Raw genomic sequence first — 17,225 nt, forward strand, 5'->3', positions numbered from 1 at the left:
CAGAAACGGGCACTGCGCACCGGACGCCCCCCGCGGTTTCCAGGCGAGGCGTCGGGCAGGAGTCACGCCCGCCGCGCCCGAGGCCCCGCAGCCCCCGAGGCCCCGCAGCCCGCCGCTCGCACCGCCGAGCCACGCGGGTCTCCAGCCGCGGAGTCGCCCGCCCGCCCCTCGGCCCCGCCCTCGGCCCCGCCCTCGGCCCCGCCCCTCGGCCCCGCCCCTCCGCCCCACGGCTCTTCTGATTGGACGTGGCTGCGCCCGGTCGGCCAATGGCGCGGCGGCGGCAGGTTCCCGGAAGTGGCGGCGCGGCGCGGCGCGGCGCGGCGCGGGGCAGACCCGAGCTTCCGCAGGCGGGTGGGGAGCGGGCCGCGGCGGTCGGCCGGCGCTATGAGTTCCTTCAAGGGGCAGATGGCCGAGTACCCGGCCATCTCCATAGACCGCTTCGACAGGGAGAACCTGAAGGCCCGCGCCTACTTCCTGTCCCACTGCCACAAGGGTGAGTGCCCGCGGGGAAGCTGCGGGGGGCGGGGGGGCGGGGGGGCCGGGGCCCACACTAGCAGGTGCGCGTGTCCCGGCCTGGCTCTGCAGCCTCTTCGTCTGCGCGACGGCGCAGGACTGAACACTTAGGTTCTTCTGGTCGCTCTCCTAGCAGCGCAGCGTCGGGGGGCAGCGGGGAGCGCTCCGCCTCCACGTCTTCGCTTCCCTGTTTCGGGGGCACCTGGGTGGCCCAGTGGTTGGGCGTCTGCCTTTGGCTCAGGCCGTGATCCTGGGGTCCTGGGCGCCTGCTTCTCCCCCTGCCTACGTCTCTGCCCCTCTCTCAGTGCCTCTCATGAAAAAATAAAATGCCTTTAAAACAGGAGAAGAGGGCAGCCCAGGTGGCTCAGTGGTTTAGCGCTGCGGTCGGCCCAGGGCGTGACCCCAGGGTCCCGGGATCGAGTCCCGCGTCCGGCTCCCTGCGTGGAGCCTGCTTCTCCCTCTGCTTGTGTCTCTGCCTCTGTCTCCGTCTCTGTCTCTGTCTCTCTCTCTCTCTGTCTCATGAATAAATAAATAAAAATTTAAAAAAAGAAGAAAAAGGGGATCCCTGGGTGGCGCAGCGGTTTGGCGCCTGCCTTTGGCCCAGGGCGCGATCCTGGAGACCGGGGATCGAATCCCACGTCGGGCTCCCGGTGCATGGAGCCTGCTTCTCCCTCTGCCTGTCTCTGCCTCTCTCTCTCTCTCTCTCTGTGAATATCATAAATAAATAAAAATTTAAAAAAATAAAAAAAAGAAGAAAAAGACAAGTTTCAGATGCAATTATGCCCTTACCTACCCCCCCCCCCAATATTTATTATCAAGCAAGTGCATGGACACCAATTCAAGCATCCTCTCTGAAAGTTCTATGAAGCGCAAGCTCCCCCTCCTTGTTGATGTTCTGCCCACATCCAGTGTAAAAGTTTTGTTTAAGGCAGGGCAACCAGAAGACTAAGATTTAGCAGCTGCACACAGTTAGGGCTTAAGCCTGAGTGGCTCCCCCTGATGATAAGGGCTGGAGGGTCTCTTAGGACATTATAGTTTGGGCAGCCCGGGTGGCTCAGTGGTTTAGCGCCACCTTCAGCCCAGGGTATGATCCTGGGGACCCAGGCCTGCTTCTCCCTCTGCCTGCGTCTCCACCTCTCTCTCTCTCTCTCTCTCTCTCTCTCTCTCTGTGTGTGTGTCTCGTGAATAAAATCTTTAAAACAAAAAACATTGGGGATCCCTGGTGGCTCAGCGGTTTAGCACCTGCGTGGAGCCTGCTTCTCCCTCTGCCTGTGTCCCTGCCTCTCTCTGTCTCTCTCATGAATAAATAAATAAATAAAATCTTAAAAAAAAAAATTCTAGCCCATCTCCAGAGCCAGAGGAGCCTCATGTTGCAACTCTTGTCCGTGTTTAACCTCTAGGATGCTGAAGTTACTGCTTTTAGGAAGTGCCTCTGCTTTTTTGCTCTGAGCTACAAATTCTCTCTCATTAATGAACAAAGTCTGTACTTCCTCTCGATGTGCTAACTAGCACCGTGAGCCTCTTTGAGAGTCCGTTTTATTCTTCAGAATGTGGTTTTTGTTTTTGTTTTGTTTTTCATTGTGAGTCGAGTCTCCAGCTGGGCAAGGATACCTTTGTTTGACCTTTTGTCTTGAGCCTCAACTCGAAATGTGCTAGCCATCACTGAAGTGTGGCTTAGGGGCTTGCCCTTCGTGTTTAGGAGTAGGGAGTTTGGAGAAAGAATCCGCCTGCAGGAATCTGAAATCATGATCATGAATTTATGCTTAAGCAAGAAACTGACTCCCTATCATTGGGCAATTTGTAACTCTTCCTCTTCTTTCATTACATGTGTGTTCACTCAAGGAAGATGTAAACTTATCAAGGCAAGAACTCAACTGCTTTCAGAAATTTCCCACATTGCTTACTGGGAGTGTTTAACCCTTTTGAGAAACAGATTTCTTTGGACGTGCTGTGGGCTGAATTGTGACCCTCCACCCCCAATCACACTGAAGCTCTAAACTCCCTATGTGACTCTTTTTGGTGATGGGGCTCTTAGGAAGTAATTACACGAGCTTATAAGGGCAAGGTCCTAATTTGTTAGAATTGGTGGCCTTGTAAAAAGAGGAATAGAGATTCCTCTCCACACACACAACCTGAAGAAGGACTGTGTGAGCATGCAGTAAGTGGCTGTCCGCAGGCCAGGAGGAGTCCCACCAGAAGCCAACCCTGGCACCTTGATCTTGGAAGTTAGCCTCCAGAACTGTGAGAAATTTCTGTGGTTTAAGCCGCTCTGTCTACGATATTTTGTTACGTCAGGCTGAACAGACTAATACAGAATATCTGACAAAATCTGTGGACTCTTTTGGTAGAAAAAAAAATTACATAAATGAGATAGAACATCTCATCCCATGGCCCACTCAGTCCTGTTTAGGAACCATCTGGAACCCAGTGCTATGCTCAGGGCAGGCTTTGCTAAGCATCACAGCAAGGCCTGGGAGACAAGAGGGGACCTATGGCTTGAGGTAGCAGCCCAGGGGTGGAGAAGACCCCCTTAGAGGACAATTTACAGTGACTTAATCTGGTCTAGGAAAAGGAAAAAGCCCCTATAAAGGAGATGCTGTGTACAGTCCTCGCAGCACCAGGTAAATTGGCCCAAGTTCTCTTGGCTGGCAGTCAGGGGAGGGGGCTGGGGTGGTCCTGGGCCATCTTGATTACAGCAGCTACAGAGTGCTATCTGCTGATTTAGTTTGGGACTTGAGGCCAAGTCCTGATTGAGCCTCTTTTTGCCATGGCACAAATTCTTTGGAAAGTCCTGCCCTGGGATGCCCCCCATGGGCCCTGAAAGCCTGGACCAGGGGTGGTCTGAGGAGATTGACCCTCTGTGGGGACAGGTGCAGGTCTGGTCAAGGTCTGTGGTGGGGGGTGTGCCTTGTTTTCTCTGGAGTTAAGGATCACCAGAGGGAAGTTGAGGCTGTGTGTGTCCTTGTGTGTCTGTGTGTGTGTGTGTGTGTGCACGCGCGCGCGCACATGCACGTGTGTGGTGGTGGTGGTGGTAATTAGAATAATTAGGATTGGTTTAATTCAACTCAACTGAGGAGGTGTGGCCATTGCTGTCTAGTCCTTCCCATGCTGAGATTCAGAATGTATTAGAATTTACTGTGTTTTTAAAGGCCATCTCTGTACCTGTTCATTTGGAGGGCTGTGAAGTGGGCCTGTGTGGATGGAAATATCATACCTTCTCATGCTGGCCTAGGCCTGAACAAATTCTTAGAGTCTGTGGAAGCTAGCTCGAGTCTCCAGATGGACTGACTTAAGTGACTGGAACTGAATGGGTCACATGGAGCGGGGCATGACAGAGGGTTGGATAGAAATGAAAGAAGAACATAAAGGAAAGTGCTGGAAGTAGTTCTGAAATGAGGGTCTAGTCACTCATTCTTCTGTGGCTCCTCAGAGTGATTTAGACTCTCCTAAGATGGAGGGGATCATTGTCCTTCTATTTTATTTTATTTTATTTTATTTTATTTTATTTTATTTTATTTTATTTTATTTTATTATTTTATTTTATTTTATTTCATTTTATTTCTTTTCTTTTATTTATTTTATTATTTTATTTTTTGATCATTGTCCTTTTAAATGATGGCCAGAGATGGCCAGCTTTCAGTGGTTCCTGACCTGTTTTCAGATGCATCGTCACCTGCAGAAGAAAGATCCAATAGTCCATAAGAATCTGTTCTCTTATAAAAGAGAACCTCTTGGGGCACCTGGGGGTGCTCAGTTGGTTCAGTGTCCGACTCTTGGTTTCAGCTCAGATTTTGATCTCAGGGTCATGGGATCGAGCCCTGTGTTGGGCTCCTTGCTCAGTGGGGAGTCTGCTTCTCTCCTCCTCACCACCCTTGCACATGTGTGCACACACTCTCCTTCTCTCTAAAATAAATGAATTTTTAAAAAAGATTTTATTTATTTATTCATGAGAGACACAGAGAGGCAGAGACACAGGCAGAGGGAGAAGCAGGCTCCATGCAGGGAGCTGGATGTGGGACTTGATCCTGGGACTTTAGGACCACGCCATGGGCCAAAGTCAGGCTCCCAACCACTGAGCCACCCAGGTGTCCCTAAAATAAATAAATCTTTAAAAAAAATGAACCTCTCATCTGTTTTCTCGTAAAAGAACAGACAATTGTTTGCTTGGCCTAACGAATCCTCTCAAAAAAAAAGTGCTTATGAATTTTTATTCTTTTGTTTTTAGATCACATGAAAGGATTAAGAGCTCCTGCCTTGAAAAGAAGGCTGGAATGCAGGTAATTTATTTTGCTACTTATTTGTGTGGGTGTGTTTTTAAGTAAACATTTCTATTGGGGTATAACTTCTACGCAGGAAAGTACATACAATGTATAAGGGTACAGTTGGATGAGCTTTTATAGGTGAGCACATCTATAGAGCTTCCACGCAAATCAATAAATAGAATAGGACCAGTGTCCCAGAGCAGAGCCCCGTCCCTCCCCACAGTCAGTCCTCATCTCCCAGAGGCAACCTGTACTTTAACTTGTTGTTGTTGTGGTTTAGCTTTGGCTATTTGTGAACTTTGTGTACGTAGAATCATACAGTCTATTCAGTATGATTCTACTTCTCTTTCACTTAACATTATAATTGTGGGATTCCTCATGCTGTTGGGTGTAGCAATAGTGTGTTCATTTTCAAGTGTATGTGTGGTTCTGTTGTGAAGAAAATCATGTTTTTGGATCTTAAAGCTAAACTACAGTATTCTTTTTTTTTTTAAATTTTTATTTATTTATGATAGTCACACAGAGAGAGAGAGAGAGGCAGAGACATAGGCAGAGGGAGAAGCAGGCTCCATGCACCGGAGCCTGACGTGGGATTCGATCCCAGGTCTCCAGGATCGCGCCCTGGGCCAAAGGCAGGCGCTAAACCACTGCGCCACCCAGGGATCCCTAAACTACAGTATTCTTTTCCTACAGCCGTCCTTTGCCTCAGTGTCAATTCCAAATTCTCAAGATATATGTTGAATAGGACCCTGCTGACTCCTTCCCTTCCCTTCCCTTCCCTTCCCTTCCCTTCCCTTCCCTTCCCTTCCCTTCCCTTCCCTTCCCTTCCCTTCCCTTCCCTTCCCTTCCCTTCCCTTCCCTTCCCTTTCTTTTCTTTTTTTTAAGATTTTATTTATTTGAGAGAGAAAAAGAGAATGAGCAGGGGGAGGGGCAGAGGGAGAGGGAGAAGCAGGCTCCCCACTGAGCAGGGAGTCTGATATGGGGCTCCATCCCAGGACCCTGTGATCATGACTTGAGCTGAAGACAGATGCTTGACCGACTGTGCCACCTAGGCGCCCCAACTTTTTTTTTCTTTTTAAAGATTTTATTTATTTGAGAGAGAGAGAGAGTTCACAGGTGGGGGTTGACTTTTTAACTTCTGAACCAATGGATGTCAGTGTTCTCTGCAAAGTCGTATCAGTAGTCCGTGTATCCTGGTAATGCTAGCTGTGGTTAATCGAGTACTTCTATATATATGCCAGGCACTATGTATTTATCGGTTCTGCAGTTTTTCTGAGTGCCTGTGATGAGTCAGGCACTGTCTTGGATGTTGAGGATATAATAGTAACAACACAGATGAAAATCCCTGTCTTCTTGGAGCCAACATCCTCATCAGAGCCTCTTGATAATTTTTTGAAAAGATACCATTATTATTTCTATTTTGCAGATGAGGAAACTGAGGAACCAGAGAGATTAAATTAGTTGCCCAAGGTCATGCAGCCAGTAAGTGGCAGGACCAGGATTTCAACCAGGTCTGTCTGATTTTCGAGCTGGGTATTAGTTATCTGTTGCTGCGTAACAAATTACGCCAAAACTTAGTGACTTAAATCAACTAATCTTATGTTCTCTTTCTCAGTTTCTGTGGGTCAGGAACTCTGACAGGGCGCAGTGGGAGTGGCTGGTTTCTGCCGGGCCCCATGGCATGCTGGGGCTGCCATTATCTGGAGGCTCATTCACTCAGTGTTTGACACTGAGGCTGAGAAGAATCAGGCAGTTGGGGCTTTCGAGCATCTCTGTTGCTGGAAAACTCTTCAGCATGGTGATTTCAAGGTAGCTGAACTTTTTAAATGGAGACTCAGGGTTTATAAAGTGTACGTCCCAAGGGAGAGCTAGCAGATAGCCATGTTGCCAGGAGACCTGGCCTCCAAAGTCCTGTGACCTTCCTTCATCACATTCTGTTGGTGGAGGCAGTTATAAAGACAGGCTGAAGGGGAGGTTAAAACAAACCCTGAGGGATTTCCATATCCATTTTGTAAACAGAGCATGTATGGTCAGGATATATATGAGTGTGGCCATCTTTGGAAGATATGGTCCACCACAGACTATATTCTTAACCTCTAAGCTTTGCTTTTGAATTTTTAAAGTTTATCATGAAATAAATTTTTGCTCACTAAAAAATAGAATAGGTGTAGATGAAGTAAAACACAGAAGTCTTCTGTTCCCCACCCCTTTCTGTTCTGGAGAGGCAGCTTCGTACCTAATCATGTGCAAACATTTATGTATAAAAACTAAGAGTGATGGGGGACACTCTTTTGAGGAGGTCAGAGGGCCCAGTAGTTTCTCTCATCTGTTTCTTCCCCATTGTCCCTTTGCAGTCTTTTTTTTTTTTTTTAAGATTTTAAAGTAATCTCCCCACTAAATGTGGGGCTTGAACTTACAACCCCGAGATCCAGAGTTGCACACTCCACTGACTGAGCTGGCCAGGCACCCCCCCCCCCTTTGCGGTCTTGATGGGACCTAGATAGTCACAGGTGGTGGCATGTTGGGAACTGCTCTAACACTTTTTGGGCCAGCTGAGTGTCTGGATGACTTGAGATAACTGATAAATGATGAAACGTATTTTCTGGTCACCCAGATGGCTCCCTGTGGATTGTACTGACATAGCTTTTCTAAATTTCTTCCTTTCAGCTTGAAGGTTCGCTTATACTGTTCACCTGTTACTAAAGAGTTGTTGTTAACCAGCCCGAGGTACAGATTTTGGGAGAAACGAATCGTAAGTTTTATTTTTTGAATGACACTAATTCTTCTTCTCAAGGGGAAATATTTTTCGAGGTCGATTAAACAAAGCTTTCGAATTATTCAAAGCCCAGTTCCTCCTACACTACATTTATCCACATTAATTACAATATTGATGTTTAGTCTTTAGAATTCATCAGTTTAGAGGAGGCAGACATTTTATTGTTGCTGATTTGTTTTTCTTGTTCCTTAACAGTTTGATCTCAGGTCTTAGTTTTGCTGGTTTAATCTCATTCACTCTTGCTAAGTTGCATTTTAATGCTTTATAGTGTAAAATATTTAACACCGTTGATAAATCCTTTTATTTAGGTCACAATGTAGCCTGGGAAGAATGAACACATCTTATGGGTTATGATAAAGGGATAATAACTGGAATAAAAATAGAGTGGACAACTTTGAATCTGACAGATTCAAAATTGTCCAATGGAAAGTAGATAGCAAAGGGGAGAAACAAAAGAATGGTGTATGGAAAATGTAAAGATGCCAGGAAAGGTTCTGTTATAGCAGTAATTACTATAAAATGGCTTTAATTTAACTTTTGCTCAAACTGTAATTTTTTCAGTTTAGGTTAAAAAAAAAGAAGAAAAGAAAGCTCCATCAGTCTTAGTCTACAAGAGGCTTAGATAAAACAGAAGGAGAAATGCAGGTTGAAATGGAAAGAATAATCCAAAAAGGGAAAAGATGTACTAAACAGTTAGAAGCCAGAAATGCCAGAGTGGCAATTTTTGTATCATACAAAATAGAATTGAAGGCAAAAAGAGATCTTTGTTTCAAAGAGGATGTTATTTACTGTCAGAAGGAACAGTGGATGGGGAAGATAAGAATTTTAACGTCCAATTGACATGGCCTCAAACTGGATAAAACAGTAACTGATACCCGGTGCTTGATCAGAGAGAGAGGACGGCTGGGGGGGAAATACAGTTAGGGTTCACTATACAGATTAAACTTTAAGTAATTGTGGGAGCTGCCAGAGAAGTCTGAACAAGTGTCAGAGTCTGATGTTTGTCTACTGACAGCTTTCAGCTCTCACATCCTCTTTCCACTAGTACCCCACATTTGGGCGGGCTAATAATAAAAAGCCTACCCCTCCCTTGGCACTGACATGAAGTTCAAACCTCAAGCCCAGACATACCCCCTAACCACAATAAAAACCCAGGGCTACTTGCTCCTACTGTCTTCTGGCCATGAGAGCCACTTCCTCCCAGCTGGAGCACTGCTCTCCTGTCTCTGTAAAGTCCCACAGCATGAGAAATACGGGGTTTTCATAGCCTGTCAGTGTACGTGTGCCATGTTCAGCCTCGACCTCTGACAGTAACTTGGTGGGATCCATCCCCACTCCGCACAGTGACCGTACACGCCAAGGCTGGAACCTCGGCCCAGTGTTACGCCTGACATTGGCTGTGGATCAGCCCAGCCTGCAGTCGGGAAGTGGAGCTGAGAAATGAAGAGCAGAGAAGAGCTGGGCTGGAGTCTACAAGGACAGACTGGAGCCCCTGTCTGTCTCTCACTCCTTCCAGCCTTGGTAGGTTCTGTGCTCCTTGCCCAGGCCTTCAAGAAGCCGAAGGAGGATATGCAGCCACAGGTGGGATTGCTGCAGTCCTGCCCTGTGTGTCTGTGAGCTGAGCCAGCAGATCCACATCCATGAACTGGTGGAGTTTCTGGAGCTCTTCAGAGCATTAAGAAATGGCTGCTGGTTCACTTTGGCCTTCCGCATCTCACACAGATGTTTCTAGCAGCTAGCTCCAACCTGGAGGTGTATGCCGAAGGGACCTGTAGGACAGTTCCAGCTCAAGGAGTGGTGCAGTCCAAGGCCCCCTCACAGTCTCAGGGAGACTAGGCTGCTTGACAGGAGTAGCTGGAGGACTTCCCACACTGCTCAGAAGCTGAAAGAGGAAGGAGGCAGGAAGTAAGCACAGAGACTTGAAGGGCATGACTAATAAAGGCGAACTCATGGCAGTCCGAGGCACCCAAAGAGAAAACCAGATCTTTGGTATACACAGAACATTTACAACAATTGACCACATACTGTGTCGCAGAAGAAGCAGGAAATCCTAGTGATCTGTCCTCTGCAGTGCAGTGATGCTGGAAGTCACAAATAAAAGGAGAGCTCAGATCATCCCACACCTATTGGAACTGAGTGCATCTAATAAGCGACCATTAGGTCAAAGAGGAAATTATAAAGAAAACCATGTAATACTTAGGACTGACGGACAGTGAGGACACACCATGTCAAAATGTGTGTAACATGGCTAAATTAGCACTTGAAGGGAAGTTGCCAGCATTAAGTACATCTCTTAGGAAACAAAGACTAGAATTACATGGAATGAGTCTTTGACTCAATAAGAAGGAGAAGGAGCAACAAATGTGAAAGAAGGAGATAATAAAGGTAAAAGGACAAGTTAGCGATGCAGAGACCCAATAGCTACTGCAGAAAATAAAAGGGAAGGTTGACAAAAGTCAAAGCTCATCTTTAGAGGAGTAGAACTAGATTTCTGCCAAGGTTTTTTTTTTTTTTTTTTTTCTGCCAAGGTTTAAAAAAGAAGATGCATATAAAAATACAGAATTATAAAAAGGAAAAGAACTATTAATAGCAGCAGTACATTTTTTTGAAAATGAATGATAGTAAAAAAAAAAAAGAAAATGAATGATAGTATATTTGATAATTTAGGCAAAGTGGATAAATCTCTGGATAAGTAGGAAAATACCAGACTGAGGCAAGAAAAGTGGAAACCTTGAATAAGTAAACATTGAGGAAATGAAAACAATGTGCAAAGATCTCTTCTTCAGTAAAGTCCCAGGTCCAGATGGTTTTATAGGTGCATTTTGCCAGATGTTCCAAGGACAAATACTCCCCACACTAGGTGTGCTTTTGTGGGATATAGTAAAGAGGTAAGTTGCTCATTCTTCTGGCAGATTTGATATTGACGGTTTCACATATGGCCGTGTGAACATCCTGATTAAGGTAGTAGCTCACTGAATCTCACAGTCGTGAGATCGCATTTATTTATCTGCAGATTAGGCCACCACCTCTTGCACTGATCCAGGCTGTTTTCTGCAACACAGAACCTAAGCTTGGAGAACACAGAGCCACGTGTGTTACAGAGACTCAGGTTCAGAGGGAGAGGGCAGTGGGAAGATGGGGATGGGGAGGTTAAGGGGAAAAGTTGAAACAGAATGGCCGTGTCAAAGGATATGTAGGTTTAGAAGGCATTTAACCCACGTTGCCACGGCCCCTCAAGAAAGGTACTACTTTAGCTCTATCATGTTTTCAGACTGGAAACGTTTTGTACCGTGAATCAGAAATTGTTACGCAGAGAGTTTTATAACTACATCTTAGTCCTTTTTTTGTGTGTTTGAGATGGCAAAGACCTATAAATCTATGAAAAACTGTAGAAACACTCAGTATGGTATACATATGATCTCTTATTTTAATAGATATCCATTGAAATTGAAACTCCTACCCAGATACCTTTAGTCGATGAAGCGTCAGGGGAGGTAAGTAAATGTTAAATTTAATTTTAAGAAAGTATTATTTAATAAGATGATTGACTTTCTCTGTGATTTTATTTTTTTTTCTTTTTTCTTTTTTTTTTCTCTGTGATTTTAAATGTGCATTTTACCATAAAAAAATTATAGTAATTGGGTGAGTTTGTAGGGGAAAAATATTTGTGTTCCATTTCTTTTCTACATGCAAAAGTTTGGACATAACTCCTGTCTTGAATTGATCCTTTTTGTATTACCTTCTAATGTTGAGAACTCCAGTTGTTATTACTCTGATGTCATTGTCAAATTTATTAAGCTTATTATAATATTCAGGATATAATACGGTGTTTAGTGCTTTTGTAGCAAATTTATGTATTTGTGATTTTCTTTTTTTCCTGAATCATTTCTTAAGAAAATCCACTTAAGTGTCCAAATGGATCCAATATATTTTTTGTCCTTAAATTTAGAAGCAGATACTTTTGTGTTGTGAATATATTTTTTTAATAATACGCAGGATTACGGACCTGCCTTTTATTTATTGTTTTAACTCAAATTCTTCCTAGGGCCAGGAAGTATTTTCCTATTTTATGGTAAATCTAGGTAAGATTAATTCCATGGCCTGGTTATAACCTGCTCTGTTGACATGTTGAACTCTGATGGGTGTCCACTCTCTGTGACCAGGCGGGGGCTGAATTTTCACATTTCCTCTCTGGGGACGATTAGGCGTGTGAAGCAGTCCTCTTCGATTTGTTATCCAAGTGAGGACTGCAGGGCCAGTTGAGGGTGGGTTAAAAAGGAGGTAAAAGGGGTGGCCTGAAGGTTGCTCAATGCTGTCCTGGACTCAGTTAGCTAACACTAGACTCCTCTGATCACCTCACTGCCTTGCCACTTATGTTGGTGACAGGCTTTGTCAAATCTGGGCACCAGACAGCAGGCAGCTCCCATTGACCAGAGTCTTGCTGTTCCACTCTGGTCCTTTGTTCTCATGTGCTGTGGCTTTGTGTGTTGTGTCGCCAGCACTTACCCTGGGACCTTGCTCTAAAGGGGCTGTTGGAACGAATGATGTTAGACTTCAGAAGGAATTGCCACTATCAGGGAGCGAGCCAGGGTGTCCAGAGCTCTGCCTATTAGCTCTGCCCAGGACAGAATGGTGACTTGGGGCCAGGCTATGTCAGGCTTTTTATTTTTATTTTTTTTTTAGTTTAATAATAGCTTTATTGACTTATAATTCATATATCATACGGCTCACCCCATTTGAAATGTACAGTTAGTGGCTTTTAGTATATTCACAGAGTTGTGTATTCATCATTACAGTCGTTTTTCAAGTATGTTCATCACCGAAAAAAGAAACCCTGTACCCATTAGCAGTAATTCCCTGTCTCTCCTTCCCTCAGCCCATGGCAACCACTACTCTAAGTCTATAGGATTCACCTATTCTGGACATTTCATATAAATGGAATTGAAAAAAAAAATAAATGGAATCGAACAGTATGTGGTCTTTTGTGACTTACTACTTTTATTTTGCATCATGGTTTCAAGATTTATCCATGTTGTGATATATCAGTATTTTGTCTCTTTTTTGTGGCCCAAATAATATTCCATTGTATGGATGTACCACATTTTGTGAAATTGCTCATCAGCTGATCGACATTCAGGGTCTTTCTACTCATTAGCTAGTGTGAATGCTGCTGCTGTGAACATTCGTGCACCGGTTTTCATGCATGAATGGATGTAAGTTTTCATTTCTCTCGCGTGTATCTAAGAGCGGAATTGCTGGGTTATACTAGTCACTATGCTTAACCATCGTTTTGTGGGCAAGGATTCTACTTGTTTCCAGGATATGTTGCATGAGGAAATGAGAAAAGGCGTACCGTATTCTTGAGAAGTACTTGAATCTATTCTACCAAGGAGCGCTTTTTTAGGCAAGGTCCTAACGATAATTTATATCATTGTTATTTTTTCTTTATTTTCTTTTTAGAAGGAAGATATTGTTGTGACTCTCTTACCAGCTGGTCACTGTCCAGGATCAGTTATGTAAGGGAGCCCATCTATTTTGCTATTTTATTATACATGTATTTGTAGAAATAAATCTTCAGGGTCTAGAAAATAATAACGTGTACGGAGATTACTTCTCTAATATGTAGGTGGCAATTTCTTTAATCTTTGTTTTAAAATTGAACTTGGGGGATTGAGGTGAAATCAAGTTTGACCTGTGTGGCTGTCTTTTAACAGAAGTGTTCCATGGCCATTTCTCTGTTGGCTTTGCATTTTCCCATCCCATGGATTTTTCTCTCCATGAGTAGGAGTGATCTCACATAGTTGGGAGAGCCAACACATTTCAGGGGATGTCTGTTGCAAATGCGGAAGTATATTCTATTGTGTTATTCCCCCCAGGAAAGGTGGCAGCTGAGTGGCTGGTATAGTTTAGAGCTTATATTAAAATCCCATTAATACTATATCGTAGGTGGCTCTGTTCGCCAGGAAACATTTGCTGTGGATTTAGTGTATATTTGCTTCGTTAGGATGTTGTATGAGACTTAAAAGTCACCAAGACAAATTTCCTTCTCAGGTTTTTATTTCAGGGCAATAACGGAACAGTCTTGTACACAGGAGACTTCAGAATGGCAAAGGGAGAAGCTGCTAGAATGGAGCTTCTGCACTCCGGGGGCAGGTATTAGACTTTGTCTGGTTTTTGTTTTGTTTTGTTTTGTTTTGTTTTTTTGAGAGCTTGCAGAAGCAGGGGGAGGGTTAGGGACAGAGGGAGAGAGAATCCCAAGCCGACTCCACAGGCAGCACGGAGCCTGACGCGGGCTCCATCTCTAGACCCTGAGATCATGATCTGAGCTGAAATCAAGTCAGCTGCTTAACTGACTGAGCCACCCAGGTACCCCCAGACTTCATGTAATTCTTGACTGGAGGGCTGAATCATCTAAGAAGTTTTACTGCTCCCTTCCCCCCAAGTACAAGCCTATGTTTCAGTTAGAAAATGAAGTTTATTATACTATTTGTGATAGTAAAACAAATTTTTCTCCTTGCAATGGGGTGATGGTAACATTCTTTCTGTAAATTGATTGGGGCAGTAGTTACGTGAATTGTCAAAATTCACCGAGCTGCATTTACAAAATCTTTGTATTTTATTGTGTGGAAATCATTTCCTAACAAAGTTGATTTCACAAAAAAATTCCAAATGGAATGGAGCACCTTCTAAAATCACTGAGAATTTGGGGATCCCTGGGTGGCTCAGCAGTTTAGAGCCTGCCTTCGGCCCGGGGGGATTGAGTCCCAAGTCGGGCTCCCTACATGGAGCCTGCTTCTCCCTCTGCCTGTGTCTCTGCTTCTCTCTCTCTCTGTCTCTTGTGAATAAATAAATAAAATCATAAAAAAAAAATTCTTAAGGGGATTCCTAGTTGGCTTAGCAGTTTAGCGCCTGCCTTCGGCCCAGGGTGTGATCCCGGGGTCCTGGGATCGAGTCCCACATTGGGCTCCCTGCATGGAGCCTGCTTCTCTCTCTGCCTGTGTCTGTGCCTCTCTCTCTCTGTCTCTCATGAATAAGTAAATAAAATCTTTAAAAAAAAAAATAAAATCACTGAGAATTTAAATTTCACATTTGTTTTATTTCATGGTAGGTGGTTAACACTAATTGTTTTTTTTTTAAACCCTAATTGTTGTTGTTCTTGTGTTGTTTTTTTTCCAGAGTGAAAGACATCCAAAGTGTGTACTTAGATACTACTTTCTGTGATCCGAAATTTTATCAAATTCCTAGTCGAGTAAGTCTCCCCAGAGAGGCAGGGTAGTAACTGGGGTGTGGCTGTATTTCTAGTGGGGGGTTTCTAGAATAACAGGTCAGATCATAATCGTCCCATTATTAATTGGCATTAATACCTGTGACTGTTGGGAGTAGAAGGGGTGAGTGATGTTCTTAAAAGCATTAAATGCCTTTTAAACCTCTTGACCAGGAGGAGTGTCTGAGGGGAATATCGGAGCTGGTTCGAAGCTGGATCACTCGCAGTCCCTACCATGTCGTGTGGCTGAACTGCAAAGCAGCTTACGGGTATGAGTATCTATTCACCAACCTTAGTGAAGAGTTTGGAGTCCAGGTACGGTGATGGCTTTCTTTTCTGTTGCTCCTTCCATCCTTCCAGGTTCTCCTTTCCTCCCCCTCCCAACCCCTCAACAACCAGCCGCAGTAGCAGAGGGAAGCAGCCTATCAAAGACAGCGTGTTGGGGGCCCGGGTGGCTCAGTCAAACAAACCTCTGCCTTCTGCTCAGGTCATGATCTCCCGGTCCTGGGATCGAGCCCCAGGTCAGGCTCCCTGGTCAGTGGGGAGCCTGCTTCTCCCTTTGCTTCTCCCTCCGCTGCTCCCCCTGCTTGTGTGTGTGCATGCAGGTGCTCTCTCTCTCTTTTTCTGTCAAATAAAATCTTAAACCAAAACAAAGGCATGTGTGGCGCAGGTTGGCAGCCCTGTGGAGTGAGAGGTCATCTCTGTTTATTCGTGTCCTCACAGGAAGAGCCCACTGCAGCCCCGGTGGCTGGGAAGAGCCCTTTGGTGAAATGTCCTGTAGAGCAAATATTTTTTTCAAAACTGTGGGTGGTGAAATAAACGTAGCCATCTGAGTGTATTGCTTACAGTCAGAGTAATTGTCATTTTGTGACAGTTTACTTAGGGAATCAGACACATGCATGTACGCGTGTGTGCAGTGGTGCCCTGGGAAACCCATTTCTTACTGTGGGTCCTGGTCAAGGTGTGTGAAAACCACTGTCCTCGAGCACCGAACCCTTTGGATGGATCCATCTGCCCCCGATCAGGCTGGGAGGGTGTTCTGTTGCACCTTCCCTTCCATGTGCTTTGGTGCTGGGCTCTCAGGCTGACCGCGGAGCCTGGGGCGTGAGTGTGGCTGCGAGCATGTGGCTTCTGCTTGTCCCTGAGAGAAATGACCCTGAATAAAACAAAGTGCTGGAGCTAGTTGGACATTCAAGTTCCATTCCATTTTGTGCCTTGTAACATAGATCTCCGCCCCCCCACCCCTCCCTGCCCTCCAGCCAACAGATTTGTGCCAAAAATTCAGTCATACACAGTGTCGTTCAGTAAAATAAAAAAGATCTAGTTTTTCTGCATTGGACATTTTATAAATTCCTCCCTCCTTTCCTTCGTAAGTTGTGACTCCTTTGGTCCTTCTTTCCTTCTGTCAAAATATATTGGTATAAAGTTGTAAATTCTCCGTTTTGAGGGTTTGCTTTCATTCTGAGATTGTTGTTCCTGTAATTTGGGTGTTAAAATGGCCTTTTAAATTAAAATCAGGGGATCCCTGGGTGGCTCAGTGGTTTAGCGCCTGCCTTTGGCCCAGGGTGTGATCCTGGAGTCCTGGGATCGAGTCCTGCGTCAGGCTCCCGGCATGGGGCCTGCTTCTCCCTCTGCCTGTGTCTCTGCCTCTCTCTCTCTCTCCCTATGTCTATCATGAATGAATGAATGAATCAATCAATCTTAAAAAAATTAATTAAAATCGCAGTGAGGATAGGTTGTGTGCACGCACGCATACATACACACACGCTGATCTCTGTTCTCCATTGTTTTTTCCCTCCTGGCCTCTCTTAGTGAAATAGGAAGGTGACAGCCACTTAGCAGGTGCCAAATTTGGGTTGTAAATTTTTGCGTGTGTGAAGTCCGGAAAGGGTTGAAGCTCCTGCTCTTGCAGGCTCTGAAGGAAGAAACCATGGGCTGAGGAGCCTGCGGATAGGGGAGAGCAGCCTTGGGGGTGGCCCGGTGACCTTGGGGGTGGCCTGGTGACCTCTGGAGGGAGCCCTCTCTTCTGCCCCTTAATCCCTCTGCAGGGGTTAGAAACAGTTTCAGATCAGGAATTTCAAAAGGGACCACAGGGAGGTGTTTGACTAAGGAACCTCAGAGATGGTCTGTGGCAACTTTTTCAGGCTTCTTTATTTTTGTTGAGGACAAAAGTTTCTGTATCTCTGTACACTTCAGAACTCACCCCTTTTCATCTCTGTACAGAGTCCAGAAAAGCAAATTTGTTGCTGCTTCTTGTTAGTCGTTAGTAAACAGGGAGTGAGTGGAATAGGCCGCAGGCTAAGTAAGCAATGACACTTGGATCCTTTTCACGCGTGTCTGGTATTAATTACCACAGCGTTTGACTGTATTCCAATCTATTGTCAGTCAGATTTCAAAATGAGACTAGTTC

General features: G+C 45.0%; 2 protein-coding genes across 9 annotated transcripts in view; one reads left to right on the forward strand and one right to left on the reverse strand.

Annotated features, from left to right (window-relative positions):
• The first annotated feature begins 312 nt into the window (after positions 1–312).
• Positions 313–17,225, forward strand: part of DCLRE1C (DNA cross-link repair 1C) — a 42,662-nt gene continuing 25,749 nt past the window's right edge. The window contains exons 1-9 of one of the 8 annotated variants that reach the window (XM_077897115.1): positions 407–493; positions 4,739–4,790; positions 6,202–6,286; positions 7,443–7,527; positions 10,986–11,045; positions 13,012–13,067; positions 13,603–13,704; positions 14,728–14,800; positions 14,990–15,130. In XM_077897115.1, the coding sequence (XP_077753241.1) occupies positions 6,249–6,286; positions 7,443–7,527; positions 10,986–11,045; positions 13,012–13,067; positions 13,603–13,704; positions 14,728–14,800; positions 14,990–15,130 (555 nt within the window). In that variant the 5' untranslated portion in view covers positions 407–493; positions 4,739–4,790; positions 6,202–6,248. Of the gene's footprint in view, positions 494–4,737; positions 4,791–6,201; positions 6,287–6,390; positions 6,585–7,437; positions 7,528–10,114; positions 10,440–10,985; positions 11,046–13,011; positions 13,068–13,602; positions 13,705–14,727; positions 14,801–14,989; positions 15,131–17,225 lie in introns of those variants that run through there. The other 7 variants (XM_077897112.1, XM_077897114.1, XM_077897113.1 and 4 more) reach the window with 7 other exon arrangements.
• Positions 8,315–17,225, reverse strand: part of SUV39H2 (SUV39H2 histone lysine methyltransferase) — a 52,915-nt gene continuing 44,004 nt past the window's right edge. The window contains exon 6 of the mRNA XM_077897124.1: positions 8,315–9,433. Within this exon, the coding sequence (XP_077753250.1) occupies positions 9,427–9,433 (7 nt within the window). The 3' untranslated portion in view covers positions 8,315–9,426. The remainder of the gene's footprint in view (positions 9,434–17,225) is intronic.

Source organism: Canis aureus, chromosome 5 (assembly GCF_053574225.1).
Source record: "Canis aureus isolate CA01 chromosome 5, VMU_Caureus_v.1.0, whole genome shotgun sequence".
In the NCBI taxonomy this organism is placed as follows: domain Eukaryota; kingdom Metazoa; phylum Chordata; class Mammalia; order Carnivora; family Canidae; genus Canis; species Canis aureus.